Here is a 16,398-nt window from a genome sequence, read left to right as displayed (position 1 = left end):
CATTCTGCCAGGGAAAGACATTCCCCTAACTCATGAATTGGTTTGAGATCTATCAGTTGCCCTCAGTTTTTCCAGGGTGCACAGCTTCTTAGAGCCACAGGTGAGAGTTAGATAACACCAAAGGTGGTTGAGCCATCCTGAAAAGAGCGGTGCTTGTCCTCCCAGAATATCCCACACACCCCTGGTGAAAATTAAATATTTTTGAACTGTGGAGGATTTCTTCCCAACCACTTACCACCTGGAAATCTTTATCAAGAATTGAGTTTAATGCAATCAGAACACTTGGGCTTCTTCCAAAGTAGAGATAGGGATGAAAACTAGACTTATGGGTTCATTGATGTGAGGACTGTTTGGATGAAGAAACTCCCGCTATCAAACAGAAAGGTACCTTTCCTGCAATTTAGAGTCTTAAGAGCTGAGATTTTGGGGGTCATGGCTCCCTTTGGCAGCCTAAGAAAGCCTTTCTCAGAATAATATTTTCTGTAAAATATATAGAATTACAAAGGGAATCAATTGAAATAGTTATCAAAATTTTGAAAAATTAAGTTCAAGGATCCCAAGATAAGAATTCTTGTCTTAAAGAGTTGCTTAGGAGTTAAGTGCCCAAGGTCATACAGCCAGTTTGTATTAGAAACACAATTTGGATTCAGATCTTCCTGGCTCCCACACCATCTATTCCCATTAAAATGGAATGAGTGCTGAAAGGGAAGTCACTGTACCTGGGTTAAAATCCTGACCGCCATTTCCAAGCTGTATGGCCTTGTGCACATTACTTTACCTGTATGTACTTTACCAGTTTCCTCATCTTTAAAATTATGGGGTTGAACTAGATGACCTCTATGATGACTTCCAGCTATGAGGGTCTTCCAGACCTATGATCCAAACCAGAGAATTGAACAAAAAGGGAGAATTAGAAAAATAGGAAATGGAACCAACTGGCCCACTTTCTGGTAGTTCATAGGAAAGACTTGAATATTTTCTCAGTATGACCCTGAAGGTGTCAGTGCTGCTCAGTATGCATAGGTGATGTGTAGTTCTGTACCACCCAACTAATTCTGTCAACTTGGGCAGTTCATTTAAGCATTCTGAATATCAGCTTCCTCACTGATGAAATTAGGGAGGTAGATAAGAACATCTCTTCTATTTAGAAAGAAAAGATGGATGGAAGGAGATAAGGAAGGGAGGAAAGAAGGAAGGAAGGGAAAAAAGGGAGAAGAAGGAAGGGAGAGGAGAAAAGGAAGGAATTTATTGTGTCTATTATGTGTCAGATATTTTGTAAGCTCATTATAAATTTTCTCCCATTTTATTCACACAATAACCCTGTTGAGGTAGTAACTACTATTATCTTTATTGTACAGTTGGAAACTGAGGCAGGCAAAGGTTAAATAGGTCACATAGCTAGTGAGAGTCTGAGAACAAATTTGAATTCAGATCTTCCTGATCACAAGCATAGTGATCTATCCACTCCAGCATCTAGCTACCTGTTATTAATATATTTATGGATATGGATATGCGCACATATTCATGTCTTATTTGTTTCATAAGATTCTAAGTTCTCAGAAAGCAAGGATCATGTCCTTTGTAACCCCAGCTTTTAACACAATCCTCTGCTAATAGTATAAACTCAATAAATCATGGAAGCATAAATTTAGTTCTGGAAGTGACCTCAAAGTCATCTAGTCCAGCCCTTCATTTTAAAGTGAAGAAATCTTAGACCCAAGTAAGTTAAGTGACTTGCCCAAGGTCCCATGAGTAATTCAAACCCAATGAAATTCACAGATTTATCCCTGAATTATTTAAACCAATATCTTTTAAATCTCCCCTGGATCCTTCACAGAACTATTAAAAAGAAAGAATTATATTGAATTTTTCAGCATAATGTGATGGTAGGAAGAGTCTTGGTTTTGAAGTCAGAGAACTTGGATTTTTTCGGTGCCTTTGAGCTAGGCTGCTTAAGGTCTGGATCTCAGTTCTTCCAAAAGAACAGAAGGGATGAACTAGATGACCACTAGGATACCTTTATGGTTCTTGCTTACCCTCTTGTGGAGAAGCTAATGAATGGAGAGGAGGTGGGCAATAGCTGGGGGAAAAGAGGAAGGGGAGACCATGGCAAATCGAATAGCTAATTCTCTTGAATTATCAAGATTTGGTTCCACTTTGCTGGGGAAGATATCAGTAATCACACAGAACATAAAAGTGATTGAAGGAACAGCTATTAGGGAGAGGCACCAGTAAGACCTCCTTGTCATAGGATGATGGATTTTGAGCTGGAAAGGAATTTTACAGGTGAGTAAACCTGTATTTGCTGAGATGGTAAATGACTTTGCAAAGGTTGTATAGGTTCTAAGTAGCCAAACTGAGATTATCACCCAGGTCATCTGGGTCTAGAGTCCCAGTCTGTACTGTGTGGCCAATCTAAATTGTTGTAGTGAAATGTTGAACCTAGCAGGTACACGCTCCCTTTGTTTTGACACTTTTTCCTTCCCTTATTTTTACCTAAACCTTCCTTTCCAGTTCTCCAAACTATGTAAATAATTATCTCTGTAACAGTCTCTTTAATTATAAAGTATATTTTAATTATCTGGCTCCAGGATTTATGTTAACAATTAGTGAGTTCTAATTATGGTTCTTGTGTTGAATTTTTTTTTATAGTAAAATGAATCTGGAGTAGTGTTTATCTGTCTCACAAATTTGCTGAGAATTACCCTGTACTGGGAAGGTACTTAAAAAAAGAGTGAATGAATCAAAATAATTATATCATTTTATATTATTGTTCCAGTTTTTATAAATAGCATCCTTTCTGTGTTTAAAAAAAGGAAGCAGTGCAAAGGAGACTCTGGAGATGCTACACTCCAGGTGATAGTGGATTAACTTCCTTCTTTGCCTTGTGCTGTGATGTTATTTTGGCTTGGGAAGGAGATGTTGGCACCAGTAAAAGGATCCTCAGAGTAATTTATGGCAGTGAAAAACCAGAGAGCTAATTGTATGGAAAGGTTTTATAAATCAGCAGTCTGTGCAGCACAAGAATTAATTGGAGAGTTGGTGGTTGTAATTAAGATTGTTTGGGACTGATTTAAGGTTCTATACAGGTCATCTCCCATTACAATGAAACCCGAGGCACTATTCTAATTCTTTTGTACTAGTATTTGTATGTTCCAAATATTGCTTTGACTAGGTCATTGCCGAAGGCATAGCAATCTTTATGTTTACATATACATATATTCACAAAGCTTCTTTGTTAGAATTGTACTTATTTTAAATGGCCTTGACCTGTTGTACCATGCCTAATTTTTAAGCAGCAATATCTTCAGGACTCAGGCTGAAATGTTTTATAATATAATTTAAAAACCAACACACACAAGCTTGTTGGAGTCAGCAAACTCAGAATTTTTCTTAAATTCCTTACTTCTATCCTTTAAGAATTTGTGGTTTCATTGGTATGACTAGTTCCTTTGTCAATTAACAAATGACTTAATGAGAGCTTGTAGGAGCTTCCCTCACCAATGCACACACAGACACACACACACACACACACACAAACATATAAAATCTGATGACCAACGTCTCGGGATGAGACTCTCTGCACTTAGGTTTCTTCCTATTAAGCATTCCTGGTCCCCTTGGTCTTCCTCCTCCCTTTTACTTTACTTATATGGGTATGTGTTTATATACATTCACATACTCCCTCCTTTCCTCATAGCTCTGCAGCATGTGATCTCTTCCTACATTTCCATTCTTCTTCGATACGTTATTCCCCACCATATTCTCGGTGGTCCAACCTCCGGTTGTTTCTCTTCCGATATGCTCTATCTTCCATCACCATATCTTCATGTTGGCCATCCACCATGTCTGGAATCCTCTCCTTCCCCACCTCTGCCCCCAGGAATGCATGATTTCCTTGGAGAAACAGAAAAAGTGACCCCTAATGCTCTCAGGTTGTTGATTTGTATATATCTTAAATATGCCTATATTTATCCATAGTGTCTCTGTCTTGTTGGAATGTAGTGTAAAGGGTAAAGATGATTGTGTTTTTGTGCTTGTATCTCCAGTGCTTAGCACAGAATGGCCAATACATATATGGTTGATGAATTGAGGTCAGGACTGTGTAGCTCTTTTGATTAAGTCCCTTGCACCTATCACAGTATTTTATATATCATTGTAGAATTAAATTGCAAGGGATTGAAGTCTGCTTTGCATTTTAGAGGAAAGGTTAAATTGTTCTTCAGGCATCTCCTTTTGTCACAAAGAAGTCTGTCCTTTTCATTTTGTCCCAGGAGAGGATTGGCATGAAGCTTGTACCTTGTAGAAAGAAGAATGGTGAGGATATTTAGGGTGGAGAGAGCTGAAAAATTGTGAATCAAATCAGTCAAGTAGTGTTGGGGGGGAGGAAAAGGAAAAATGGCATTCCAGCTCCTTAGTGGGGAATAGTGCTCACTTGAGCTGGTAATTAGGGGCAATTAACAGAAAGAAACTCTTGATTTTGGAAATCTTGATTCTAGAGATTAAACTGGAAGCTCTATTCACTGAAACCAGAGTTCAAAGGGTAAGGAAATCCCAGAGGCCAGGCCAAGCAGATTGTTCTTAACAATCCCCAAAGCCAGGCAAGTCAGCCTGGAGTAAATAGGTGAGAGTGAATACATTGCACAAAGAGGAAAGGGCACTTGTAGATGCCAAGCAACCTACTTAGTCCTAAAACAGTGACTTATTTGTTTCTTTTAGAATGTTAATTCCTTGAAAGTAGGGCTCATTTCATTTTTTGTTTTTATCTTACCTTTTGATTGATTGGTTAAATTATGATAACTTGCTAGACATTCCTCCTCATTCTGTCAAAGTAACTATGCCAGGGGGAGCTACTGCTGGGTTGATTTTTTTCCTTTTCATTATCTTTTGCCAATTCCAGACCTGTCACCATATCCTGGTACTGGTGAGATAAAGAGTCAAGGATCTGTTTTGAGGAGTGTTAATGGATGGGGCTCTGGAGGCAACACAGGAATAAATAGTGGTAGAGGGAAAGGAGAACAAGGAAGGAAAAAACTTAAGAGAAGCAGCAGGGAAAAAGAGAAGAATTCATCAAGCTTCCTGACCAGTAAGAAACAAACATAAGGATAAAATGGAAAGAGACTTTCTAAGCAAGAATAACGACTGTGGAATATTTATTTTTTCCCCTTCTAGATCAATGAACTGAGCCATGTCCAAATCCCTGTAATGCTGATGCCGGATGATTTCAAAGCATATTCCAAGATAAAGGTGGACAATCACCTTTTTAACAAGTAAGTTCAATGATGCCACCTTTCTCTTGTGCTAGCAGAGTTCCTAGGAATTTGGTTTTTATGAAGTTTTAAAAACTCCATTATTTTTCAATGGGTAGGAGTAAAGTTTTGCTGATTAAGTTAATCCTGTGATAAACACAACCATCTGTTCTGTTCAAAAAAGTAACAGCAGGGCCTACTGGGTAGTATCCTTTTGCCATATGGCATATTGTTCTCTGTGAATATCTTCCATGTTAAAAGTGAAATTCTCATTATAATGAAAATTTTATAAAAGACGCAAATTATTTGGATTTTGGAAGAAATATAAACTTACCTTTCACAATATGCATCCTTAAAAGGGATTCATTCTGAACAAAAATCAAAAGGATTTATTGTGCTAATGAATAAAGAATGACATTCACTTTTGTAAATTTAATTGAAGGCGATATAAAGCATTGAAAATATCCACTCCTGTCTATGTGATTTAAATGGAAGAATTTCTAAATCAAACCATTGTCCTTAATAAAAGATGAGTCATTTATTATCATAATATAGTTTGGAGGCTGGGCTTTCAAGAGTTAGAAAAGTGAAAGAAAATCTTAGACCACTGTTTTGTTATCTGAATTAAATTTGGAAAGTAGTTTAAAAAAACATGTAGCTTATTCAGGATTTGAAGTTTGTGTGGGAAGCTTGTCTTGTTTTTTTGGAGACCTCTAATTCAGTTCTTCCACTTGTAACTGAAAATGGCCTAGAAGTTTCCTTCACACTTTCCTTTCCTATTGTCCTCTACTTTTCTTCTCTTAATTTTGTTCCCTTCCTCTTTCGGTCCCACTGCTTCCTTCCCTTTACTTCTTCTTCCCCTCCTACTCATGACTTCTCCATTTCCTAAAGCATGAAACCAAGAACTAATTATTAGGCATGGTAAGAAAAGGTGATGGGGCAAGCTATTGCCATTTGTCTCCAAGTACTACAAGTAAAGTGTGTATTAGAATAACCTATCAGGAATTTTTAATATTAGGAGGCAGTAGGAAGAGCATTGGGTTTTTATAGTTAAGACTTAAATTTGAATCCCAACTCTGATACTTACTGCTTATATTTTCTTGGGCAAAATTATTCATCCTTGCAGAACCTTAGTTTCTTTAATTATAAAATGAAGCTAATGATACCTCTAGTGCCCAACTTATAAAGCTGATGAACTATAAGCAGGATGAATGTGTTTGTAAAATGCCTCACAGACTTTAAAAAAGCTCTATAAACGTTAGCTATTATGTGTGTCTTTGCATCTCATTTTGTGATATTACAATTTCAGAGAAAACATGCCGAGTCATTTCAAATTTAAGGAATATTGCCCAATGGTTTTCCGTAACCTGAGAGAAAGGTTTGGAATTGATGATCAGGATTTTCAGGTGAGTGATAGCACTTTCAACTCTTGCTTGGGCTGGTTTTTCTCAAATCCCCTGGTCACTGAGGAGGAAGGAAAAATCTTATTTTAAAATAATGTTTATATATTTATAGTTCAACTCTGGTCACACTCATTTATTAGTTGTTAACTGTAACAAAAGACTTAGCATATATCAGAAATCCAGGCCCATTTGTTTAAATAAATTGAATTTAAATGGGGTGAACCTACTACAGCAAAAAACAGAATTACGGATACCAGCTGCCTCTGGAAATTGTAGTCCAGCATGGTGATATCAAATTCAGGTAGAAACTAGACAGTGGGTCTCATGTTGACTCAGAAGTCAATGTTATTAACATCATCTGTGTTTATTAAGTATTTACTTCCAAATTTCATTTTAATATGACTCATGCCACAATCTGGGTTTGGGGATTGACAATTCTGGTCTAGCACATGATCTGGACCATATACATGTATTGATTATGTCATCCAAGACAAATCATTGCCTTATTGTTCTTATTTGTAAAATGGGTTAGATTGCCTTGAGGTCTGTTCCAGGTCTAGATGTACTCCTATAATTCTATAGTTATAAAATGGTAACATTGAATTAGGCTATTTTGAGGAAATTAGTTTATAACCTATAAAACCTAGATGAGAAGCGTTGTGGAATAGTGGGTAGAATTGTGTTTAAAAATCAAAAAGACTTGGTTTCTAGTCCTGTTTCTGAATCAGACTGACTTTGTGACATCATTTGAATTTCAACTGAACAAACTTTGGAGAAGGAATCCCTCCCATTCCCCCTTGTTGTTGTATCCTATTCTCTATGCAACTATTTGAGGTTTTCTTGGCAGAGTTACTCCATTGGTTTGTCATTTCTTTCTCCAGATTATTTTACAGATGAGGAAACTGAGGCAGAGTGAAGTGATTTGTCCAGGGTCATACAGCTAATGCCTGAGACCAGATTTGAACTCAAAAAGTTGAATCTTCCTGACCCACATAGCTGCCCCAATCCCCCTGCCCCCTCCCCAAATCATTGTATACTCGTGAACTCTTATTTTCATAAGAGAATGTAGAGAGAAGGAACATGGTATAGAGCTGTTCTTGGAGAAGGGAAGACCTGAAATCAAGTTTTGCTAGTGACACATTTAACTGCCCATTAAACTGCTCATTAAAAGGCTTCATGGTCCATTGAAAGGAGCAACAGTCAAAAGACCCAAGTTCATATCCTATCTCTGCCACTTAACTTGGGTAACCTTGAGCAGGAAGGGCAGCCTCTCTGAGTGGACTAGAGGGCCTCAAAGGTTCTTCTAAATCATGACCCCCAAGATCAGACAATTCCCAAAGACCATAAATTGCAGACTGCCAAATTAAGTCAGAAAAGCAGGTGTTCAACTTGGGAGATCTCTGTTTACCAAAGAAATTGGAAGCCAGGACTCTGCCTTATCTTCCTCCCCTCTCAGAAGAGAAGGGCATATAAAGATCTTAGAATCAATTTAATTCATAAAGAAATCATGATTTCCTTTGAAATAATGCACATGAAGAAATAAGTATAATCTAATCATACAACATTAGAGAATCTCGATGTAATTAATGGAGCCAGAATCAAAAACTTAGATATTAAAAAGGTTTCCTTCAAGTGTCAAAAGTGAAGCCACCAGACCATTCAACTGCTCTTGTTTCACGCTGCTGTCATTCCACTATCCTATGAAGAATCTTAGTAATAGCCAATCCTTTGTATGCCTCACCAGCAGCTGAGTTATTTTTATTCAGGTGGTGTGAGGGAGGGTGAGTAGGTGAGCACTGACTTTGGAAGGGTGTTGGGCCAGTAGGTGATTCCACAAATCTGGTATCTAGGGCTTACAACGAGTTCTGAGTCTTTAAATAATATAGTAGTCTTCATCATCAGCAAACTGGAAATGCAATTAGAGGATATCCCAAATGGTCGCTAATGGATATTTGTTTGCAGTGCTTGGGACGTTGACAGATATTTAAATTTGCCTTCTAACCTCATTTGGTGAGCAGGTATTTTTGTAGCTACAAGAAATAATGTGAAGTTAATTATCCTTCTATACCTGGGACCTTTAGCAATCAAAGTGAGGGTTCTGTCAGTTCTGTACATTTCATAGACACTGACTCTCTGTGGAAGTCAGTAAAGAAACGAGTGTTTTCTCTTGGGAGAAGGAGAAATGAAAGGGAATAAAAAAATAAACCATCATGCTGCCTCTTGGACAAATGAGCCCTGGTTCCTTAATAAGCAGTACCTTGTTCAGATCTCTCCCTTAAGCGTCCTCTGTAACATATTTGGTTGTGTATTGTCCTTTCAGCTGCATGTTTTCCTTTTATTGAGAATAGCCGTTCGGAATTTGCAAGACTCTTTTTTTTCTTTGATGATTTGCTGCTTTCCCATTTGTCAAGCACTTCTATTTCCCTCTGTGTTTCTAAGAAATTGAAGATGCTTTACGTTGTTGATTGAGGTATTTGTGGAGAGTTAGCAATAATAGAAAGAGAAGACTCTTGGGAACAGAACTCTCTTCTTGGTCCTGGGTATACCACAACAAAATGGGGATTATTCCACCATATGTAGCAGAAAGAACGTGAATTTGCTATTAGAAGACCTAGATTCTGATACCAACTCTGGGATTTGCCTACTTTATGATTCTATTTAAAAATCCCTTGACCTTCTGGAGTTAGGCTTTCCTCATCTGTAAAATGTAAATAACATGAGAAAGTACCTTCTTCTTAGGGTAGTCATGAGTGGAAAAAGTCTTTTGAAAATTTGAGTGTTATATAAATGTGAGTTCTTATTATTCATGCTAAAGTCCCCAGGATGAGAGTTTTTAAAAAGTGATCATATTCTATCCCCAGGGTTGATTGATGGTTGGTTTTTTTTTTCCTAATGAAGGAGCCTGGCATTGATTATCACTTTCTCATACTGCCAGCCAAATTCATAGAAATGCTTAAAAGCCAAGTGCTTGGGATTGCTGAGGAAGCCAAACACTAGAGACATTGTCTGTAAGAAGAATAGCTGGCTGAAGACAAAAAATCCTTCAAATCTCACCAGTAGCTTTACTTTTAGAAAGTTCTGGATTTCAATGGTATAGGCAGTCCCTTCACCAATGGAGGTCCCAATCTCTCAATGCCTTCCTTAAAAAGTAGCCAGTATGACTTGCTATAGCATCCCTAAATCATGTCTTGGTGTCTGTTCTGGGAATCAGCCTCATGATTTTAGTTAGGGCTAGTCCTGGGTGATGGATCTTCTTATCTCTCAACCTTACTTGAAGCCTTCCAACAGGGTAGGGTCTTCAGAGTCTGAATTCTGCCATTGGAGCCTGTGGGTGCCTAGGGGTCATCACCTTGCCTTGATTTAGAAAGACTGAAAAGAGTTTTCCAATATAGCCCGAATGGAAAAGCCTGTTTCAATTGAATTTTCTCTACCTGGTCAATGAACAAGACTCATTGAGTACCATGGGGGGGGGGGGGGGCTGGGTTAGATGCTTAAATACTTATTGTTGTTGTTGCTGCAAAGTCTGTGTTCGATGCTGGAATAATAAAAAAATGTTAAAGTTCCGTTCCGTTCCCTGCCCTTTGGGAACTTACATTTGGGGGCAAGAGCAAGAGGGGACGGGAGGTATTATGTGTTCAGAGATAAGTAATGGGGAACACCAACAACTGGGGACAGCAGAAAAGGCCTCCTCGTGATAAAGATACACAACTAAGGGTTAAAGGGAAGAAGTTTTAAAAGATGGGTGGGGGAGAGCATTCCACTCCTGCAGAGTACAGCCTATACAAGATACAAGGGGAGATTATTTCATTTTCCGATCCTCTAGGGTCAGTGGAACCTTCTCACTTATACTTAATTTCACTCATCTCCCTCCCTCCCTCTTTATTATTATACTCTTGCTTTGTGGATAGGGCCAGGAATCTTTTTTTTCCCTTTATTTGACAGCTTCACCTGGGCTGGATTGACTGCAAAGAGCCCAGCCTTTTGAGGGAGGGGGAGAATATGTCACCTACCAACATTGCCCTGGTCTGAAGCAGACCAGGTCTGTTCCTTTATCATGAAAAGTTGATTTTCCTCTTCTTGCCTTAGTGTCTTTGCTCAAGTTTTTAAGAAATTGGTTCTTAAATCTCTCATAACTGCAAAAACAAAAGCAACCAGGATAAACATTAAGAGTTATACTTCACCTTCAGTCCACCAAACAAAATTCATTAAATCCTCTTACCTGCAGAGCATTGTGTGGGGAGAGATTCAAAGCTTAGGATCTATTTCAAAGCTTTCAGAGACAGCACAGTCAGATAGAAGTAAGCTACAAAAAAAGGACTCTGGAGGGGCAGCTAAGTGACATAGTGGTTAGAGTACTGGCCCTGGAGTCAGGAGTACCTGAGTTCAAATCCAACCTCAGACACTTAATAATTACCTATCTGTGTGACCTTGGGCAAGCCACTTAACCCCATTGTCTTGCAAAAACAAACCAAAAAAGGACTCTGTTATCTAAGGAGGTCCATCATGAAGAAGTTCTTCAAAAGTGTCAGATATTATTTAGCATTGAAGAGATTTTTCAGAAAGGGCAAAACCAATTGCTGACCAGAGTAGCTATATAGGATTGGATATGGCATCATGGAAGGAGTAGAATTTGAGTTGGGAAAGATACCAAGAAGTTTGTGCAAAGAAAGACTTCATAATTAGAGTTCCCTAAAGGGGGGGAGTAGGCTACCTTGGGAGATGTTGGACTGCCCTCTTTCAGTGTTCTTCCAGGATTCAATGAGGGCTACGTTCTTCTTATCAAGGTGTGGATGGGAGGCTGCTTTCTACCCAAGCCTCTCCAACTTTGATTCTGAGTCTTTAAAGGATCACTAGTAACTTATCTAATTGAAAGAAGAAATGACCTTCCAGGCCCAGAGAACTTGAAGCAAAACATAGAAGCAGGATATATATATATATATGGGGGAAAGCAAGTAAATCAGTTCTGTGATGGCCCACGGAGAAGAGGATGCAACAATACTGGAAAGGTTGAACAGGGCCAGATTATGCAGAGGTAAAATGAACTCTGTAGGCAATGGGGAGCCATGAAAAGATTGAGGGGCAGACATAAGATGGCCAGATCTGCAGATCTCAAAGATAGTCTAGTTGTACTATTTTTGATTGTTTTTGCTTGTTGTTTGTTTGTTTTAATAATGTGTAAAAGGGAGGATTTACAGAGTGAACTGATTAAATCTTAACTTTGCCTGAACTGTGAGGTTAAACACAGTGGCCATCATGTTCTCCATGGCATCTGATAGATGTACTTAGGCATTGGAAACAGCTGTGCTATTGAAATAAGGAAATGTTGGCCAAGCTGCCCAGATAATCCCTGCTTCATGAGCTAGTACCATGATTTTCATTTAACGCCTCTAGCTTGAATACCATTTAATACCTCCCCAGATGTTTTGCCTCTACACACTGATGGAGGGTAAAAGGAAGTATGCACTCATGAGGATGTGGGCATGTTGGCTTTCTTTCTTCAAGTCTGCAAGAGAGCCAACATTGAGGTTTGGACTTCTTGCTCAAAAGAGAACTTTGATCAAAATTTTGAACATAAAATTTGCAAGGGGGAGGGGAACATTTCTTCCAAAACCTTTGAAGTAAATCATTTTTGAAACAATTGAAAAAGAGAGATTTGCAGGAAGTTGGAAAGAATGACCTCTCTCTTATCCAAACACTTTAATTGCATGTAAGATGTTTTATGAAAATGGCCTCTATGATTTCAAAAAGGAGAAATGAAATAAGCACAAAATGTCTTTGAACTCTGCACAGAATCTATTTGCCTTTTTAAAGGAAATCAACTTCTCCCCTGCTCACTGCCACCACCCACACATTTTCCTCCTGAGCCTCCACAGCCCCTAGTTTTTATGAGAAAAGAATAATGTTAAAGTCCTATTTTAATGCTATCTTTGGAGTTCCTATTGCTGTCAACCCAGTTACAAATAATTAAATTAAAGTCCTTTTGATACTTCCAATAATAACTGCTCTCTTTTACGGGGATCAAGATTAGATACCATAGAGCTGAATTTCCTAAAATTGCTCAAATAATGAGATATATATATATATATATATATGACAATTTTCCCCATTTTACTAAAAACAAAACTATAGAAGTTGATATTTAAGTAAGAAGTGCGAACTGCTGACTAAAAACTTAGGAGGCAAATTAGGCAAATAGAATGATTCACAAGAAACTAATTGGCTTTTTTGTTGAACTCTTAGAATGAGAGATCAGTATAAGCAGAGTTGAGCCGAAGTGTAATTAATCATTTGTGTGCCACTCTAATCCTCTACTAGCTCTGATGTAAATGTTTTTGGCATATAAATTGCTGCCTCTCCTTGGAGACTGATTTTTCTATTGTAAAAAATGTTTAAAGAGTTCACTAAGCAAAGATATTTTAGGAACTCCCTTCACCCCACCCCATCTTCTATTCTCTTTAAGCTTTAGCCACCAAAGTTGATCATATATTGAGAAGAACTCCTGCATAGTTCAGGACCGGATGGTGTCTTTAAACCTTCAATTCAAGATAATAAGGATGGAGGGAAGGAATCCTTCTTCTTCTTCTTCTTCTTCTTCTTCTTCTTCTTCTTCTCCTTTGTCTTTTGTTCTCAAAGAAGCCCATTACTTCAAGGAGGTGATCCCTTAACAAGCAAGTAAATTGGATTTGAATGAGGGGGACTGGGCTAAGTCACCAGCCTCACTTTCTTCTCCAGAGCCATCAGGGTCCAGTGACCAGATATGAATCAGGACAACTAGATATGGCCCTGGATTCAAGGCAATCAGGCTTAAGTGACTTCTCTAAGGTCACCCTAGTAAGTGTCAAATGTCTCAGGTTAGATTTGAACTCAGGTTCTCCTCACTTCAGGGCAAGTGCTCTATCCACTATGACACCTAGCTAGAAGGCAAAGAGGAGAATTTATAGTTCTCTACAAACATGTGCACAAAGGCTAATGCTGATGTGAAATATAAATGAAAAGATTCTTACTCTCTGTAAAGATCTAGCCATCTCCCATTAGACATGCCTCTTTAATATGAATCAATCTGAATTTCTTCTTTAGACATAGCCTCATAAGATTCTAGTTATACTCACAAGTATTTTTGTTCCATGAAGCTTCTCAAATATAAGTTCCTTGTCTACCAGAGTACACTGAAAGACAATTAAATGCTTTTTGTCATGACACAGAAAAAAAGTATTGTATTTACCCAGCTCTAAAGCAACCAATCAATTCATTCATAGTTAGTTGGTCAGTTAAGGAGTGGTAGGTTCAGTTAAAGGAATGATTTGACAGATTTACTGGATGTTTGATGAAATGACTGGTTCAGTTCCATGGCAGTGAAGGGTGAAGTGTTTCCACAGAGGCTGTCAAAGTAGAATGACAATCGACAAAGAACTTGAAACAGATCGATTTTATTTCCCCAGATCTTACCCCCCACATTTCCCCCCTCCCACACATATTATTAGAAAACTTAGACACGTTCATTTTGGGTATATATTTGTGAATAGCCACAACAGCAATAATAACTATAGCTTTGGGGGGTGGGTAAACCTTGGATCAAGTAGAGAATGGCTAATCAAAGTTTGATGCAGCAGAATAGTGTTGTCCTATAAAATAAAGTAAAGATGAGGAATGCAGAGAGACATAATTGTATCACTCGGTAAGCAGAACTAGAAAATAATATACATAACTAAAACAAGGTAAAACAGAAACATGAAAAGTTAGTAAAAATAATTGTAATGATGAATCTCTAGATTTGGTGATAGTAGATTACTAGTGCAAAATGTCACAAGATTTGAGTACTGCCAATTTTTTTAATCAACTTTTACTTTGTTTTACATTGTTCCAAAAGGAGTGAGGGATTCTAATTTCTCTGGGTTCCCCACCAGTTTTTTCTTGTTCTTCTTTGCTGGATCTTCAACCCGTTTACACTAACTGTGGGTGTCTCACAGGCTTCTGACCTGTGTTCTCTCTTCTCCTTCCTCTGCACTATCTCAGTTGCTAGCCAATCCTCCTGACTTACGTCCTGCCACTGGACTCCATTGATCTGGGAGGAGAAAGTGAAGTTGGTGGCTTTGCACAACATTACCTCACTGAAATCCAGTTCACTTATTGGTCCTCTTCTAGAATGAAGGACAGATAACAAACAACAATTTTACTTGATGATTTCATCACCTCTTATCCATTCAATTACTCTTCTCAAATCTACTTACTGAGCCCTAACTTCTCTATTCATCTTCAGTGTCACATTTCATCTACCTATGGGACGTATTGACCTAGATGTTCCACAGAGATCTTAAACTCAATGTATCCAAACCTGAACTAATTAGCTCTTTTCTTCCTTACTTCCCCCTTACTATGAACAGTACCACAATCCTCCTCCCAGTCATGCAGACTCATAGCCTATGTATTTATTGTGTGCCTTCTATGTCTTATAAACATTGTGCTAAGCACTGGATTTAGAAAGGAAGGCAAAAGGAGTCCCTGATCTCAAGGAATTCACAGTCTAATGGTGCGGACGCGCAAACAACTTTGTGTACAAACAACGGATACTGATATGTGAAAACACATATATACACATATAAAATATAAAACTATATATTTTATATTTGCATATATTTTATATAGATATATCTATATAGATTTATATAGATATATCTATATACACATATATGATAAATAGGATACAATCAAAACCAGCAAAACACTAGAATTTAAGAGTATTGGTAAAAGCTTTCTGGAACTTAAAAGAAGTCAAAGAAGTCAGAAGTTATAAAAGAGGAGAGAAGGTGTTCTTGCGCATAGGAGGTGGTCACAAAGAACAGTAAAGAGATCAGTATAACTGGATCACAGAGTGCATGAATGGTGAAGGATAGGGGAGATTTGCTTATTTGATCATGCAAGTGTTAGGGAGCCAATTGGAGTTTAAGGGGTTGAGTGATCTGTGGTTGAACCTGTGCTTCAAGAAAATCACTTTGACAACTGGGGAGAGGTAGGACTATAGGGGAGAGAGGATTCAGGCAGAAGACCACCTAGAAGGTTACTGCCCAAGTAAAGGTATGAGGTGATCATCACCAGGGTGAGATGGTGTCAGAAGAGAGATGAGGGGCCTATGCAAGAGATATTATAAAGGTAAAAAATCAAGTTCTAGTAACAAATTGGATATGGAGCTATGATAGAGTGAGGAGCTATTTATCATATATATGTGTATATAGATATACATATATATCTATATACACACAATACACATAAAATATATGCAAATATAAAATATATAGTTTTATATTTTATGTATATGTATGTGTGTGTGTGTGTGTGTGTGTTTTCACATATCAGTATCTGTTGTTTGTACAAAGTTGTTTGCATGTCTCCACCATTAGACTGTGAGTTCCTTGAGATCAGGGACTCCTTTTACCTTCCTTTCTAAATCCAGTGCTTAGCACAATGTTTATAAGACATAGAAGGCACATAATAAATATATATTGACAGGCTGACTGGACTGTTTTATAGATAACATGAACAACCCACTTAATAAATCAAACATTTAGGGAATTCAGTCACTTCTAAACATTCTAGCATAAGTTGTTTGAAATGGTCTTTTTTCCATCTGATTGTGAAATTAGAATAACTCTGAAGCATTCTGTCCGTATGTGGAGGTGTTAGATTCCTGAAGAGGATCGCCTGGTTTTACTGCATGGCTTCTTAAAAAGTATCTGTTCTCTGTGACTTGG

At 38.0% G+C, this 16,398-nt stretch overlaps 1 protein-coding gene across 4 annotated transcripts in view; it reads left to right on the top strand.

Moving 5' to 3' along the window:
• PIP4K2A (phosphatidylinositol-5-phosphate 4-kinase type 2 alpha) overlaps positions 1-16,398 on the top strand; it is a 326,382-nt gene that overhangs the window by 91,704 nt on the left and 218,280 nt on the right. For all 4 annotated transcript variants that reach the window (XM_074192981.1, XM_074192978.1, XM_074192979.1 and 1 more), the window contains exons 2-3: positions 5,173-5,270; positions 6,559-6,655. In XM_074192981.1, the coding sequence (XP_074049082.1) occupies positions 5,173-5,270; positions 6,559-6,655 (195 nt within the window). The remainder of the gene's footprint in view (positions 1-5,172; positions 5,271-6,558; positions 6,656-16,398) is intronic.

This window comes from Macrotis lagotis, chromosome 7 (genome assembly GCF_037893015.1).
Source record: "Macrotis lagotis isolate mMagLag1 chromosome 7, bilby.v1.9.chrom.fasta, whole genome shotgun sequence".
Lineage (NCBI taxonomy): Eukaryota > Metazoa > Chordata > Mammalia > Peramelemorphia > Peramelidae > Macrotis > Macrotis lagotis.
The sequence above is the reverse complement of the archived record's forward strand: the minus strand, read 5'-3'. Positions and strand labels throughout refer to the sequence as shown.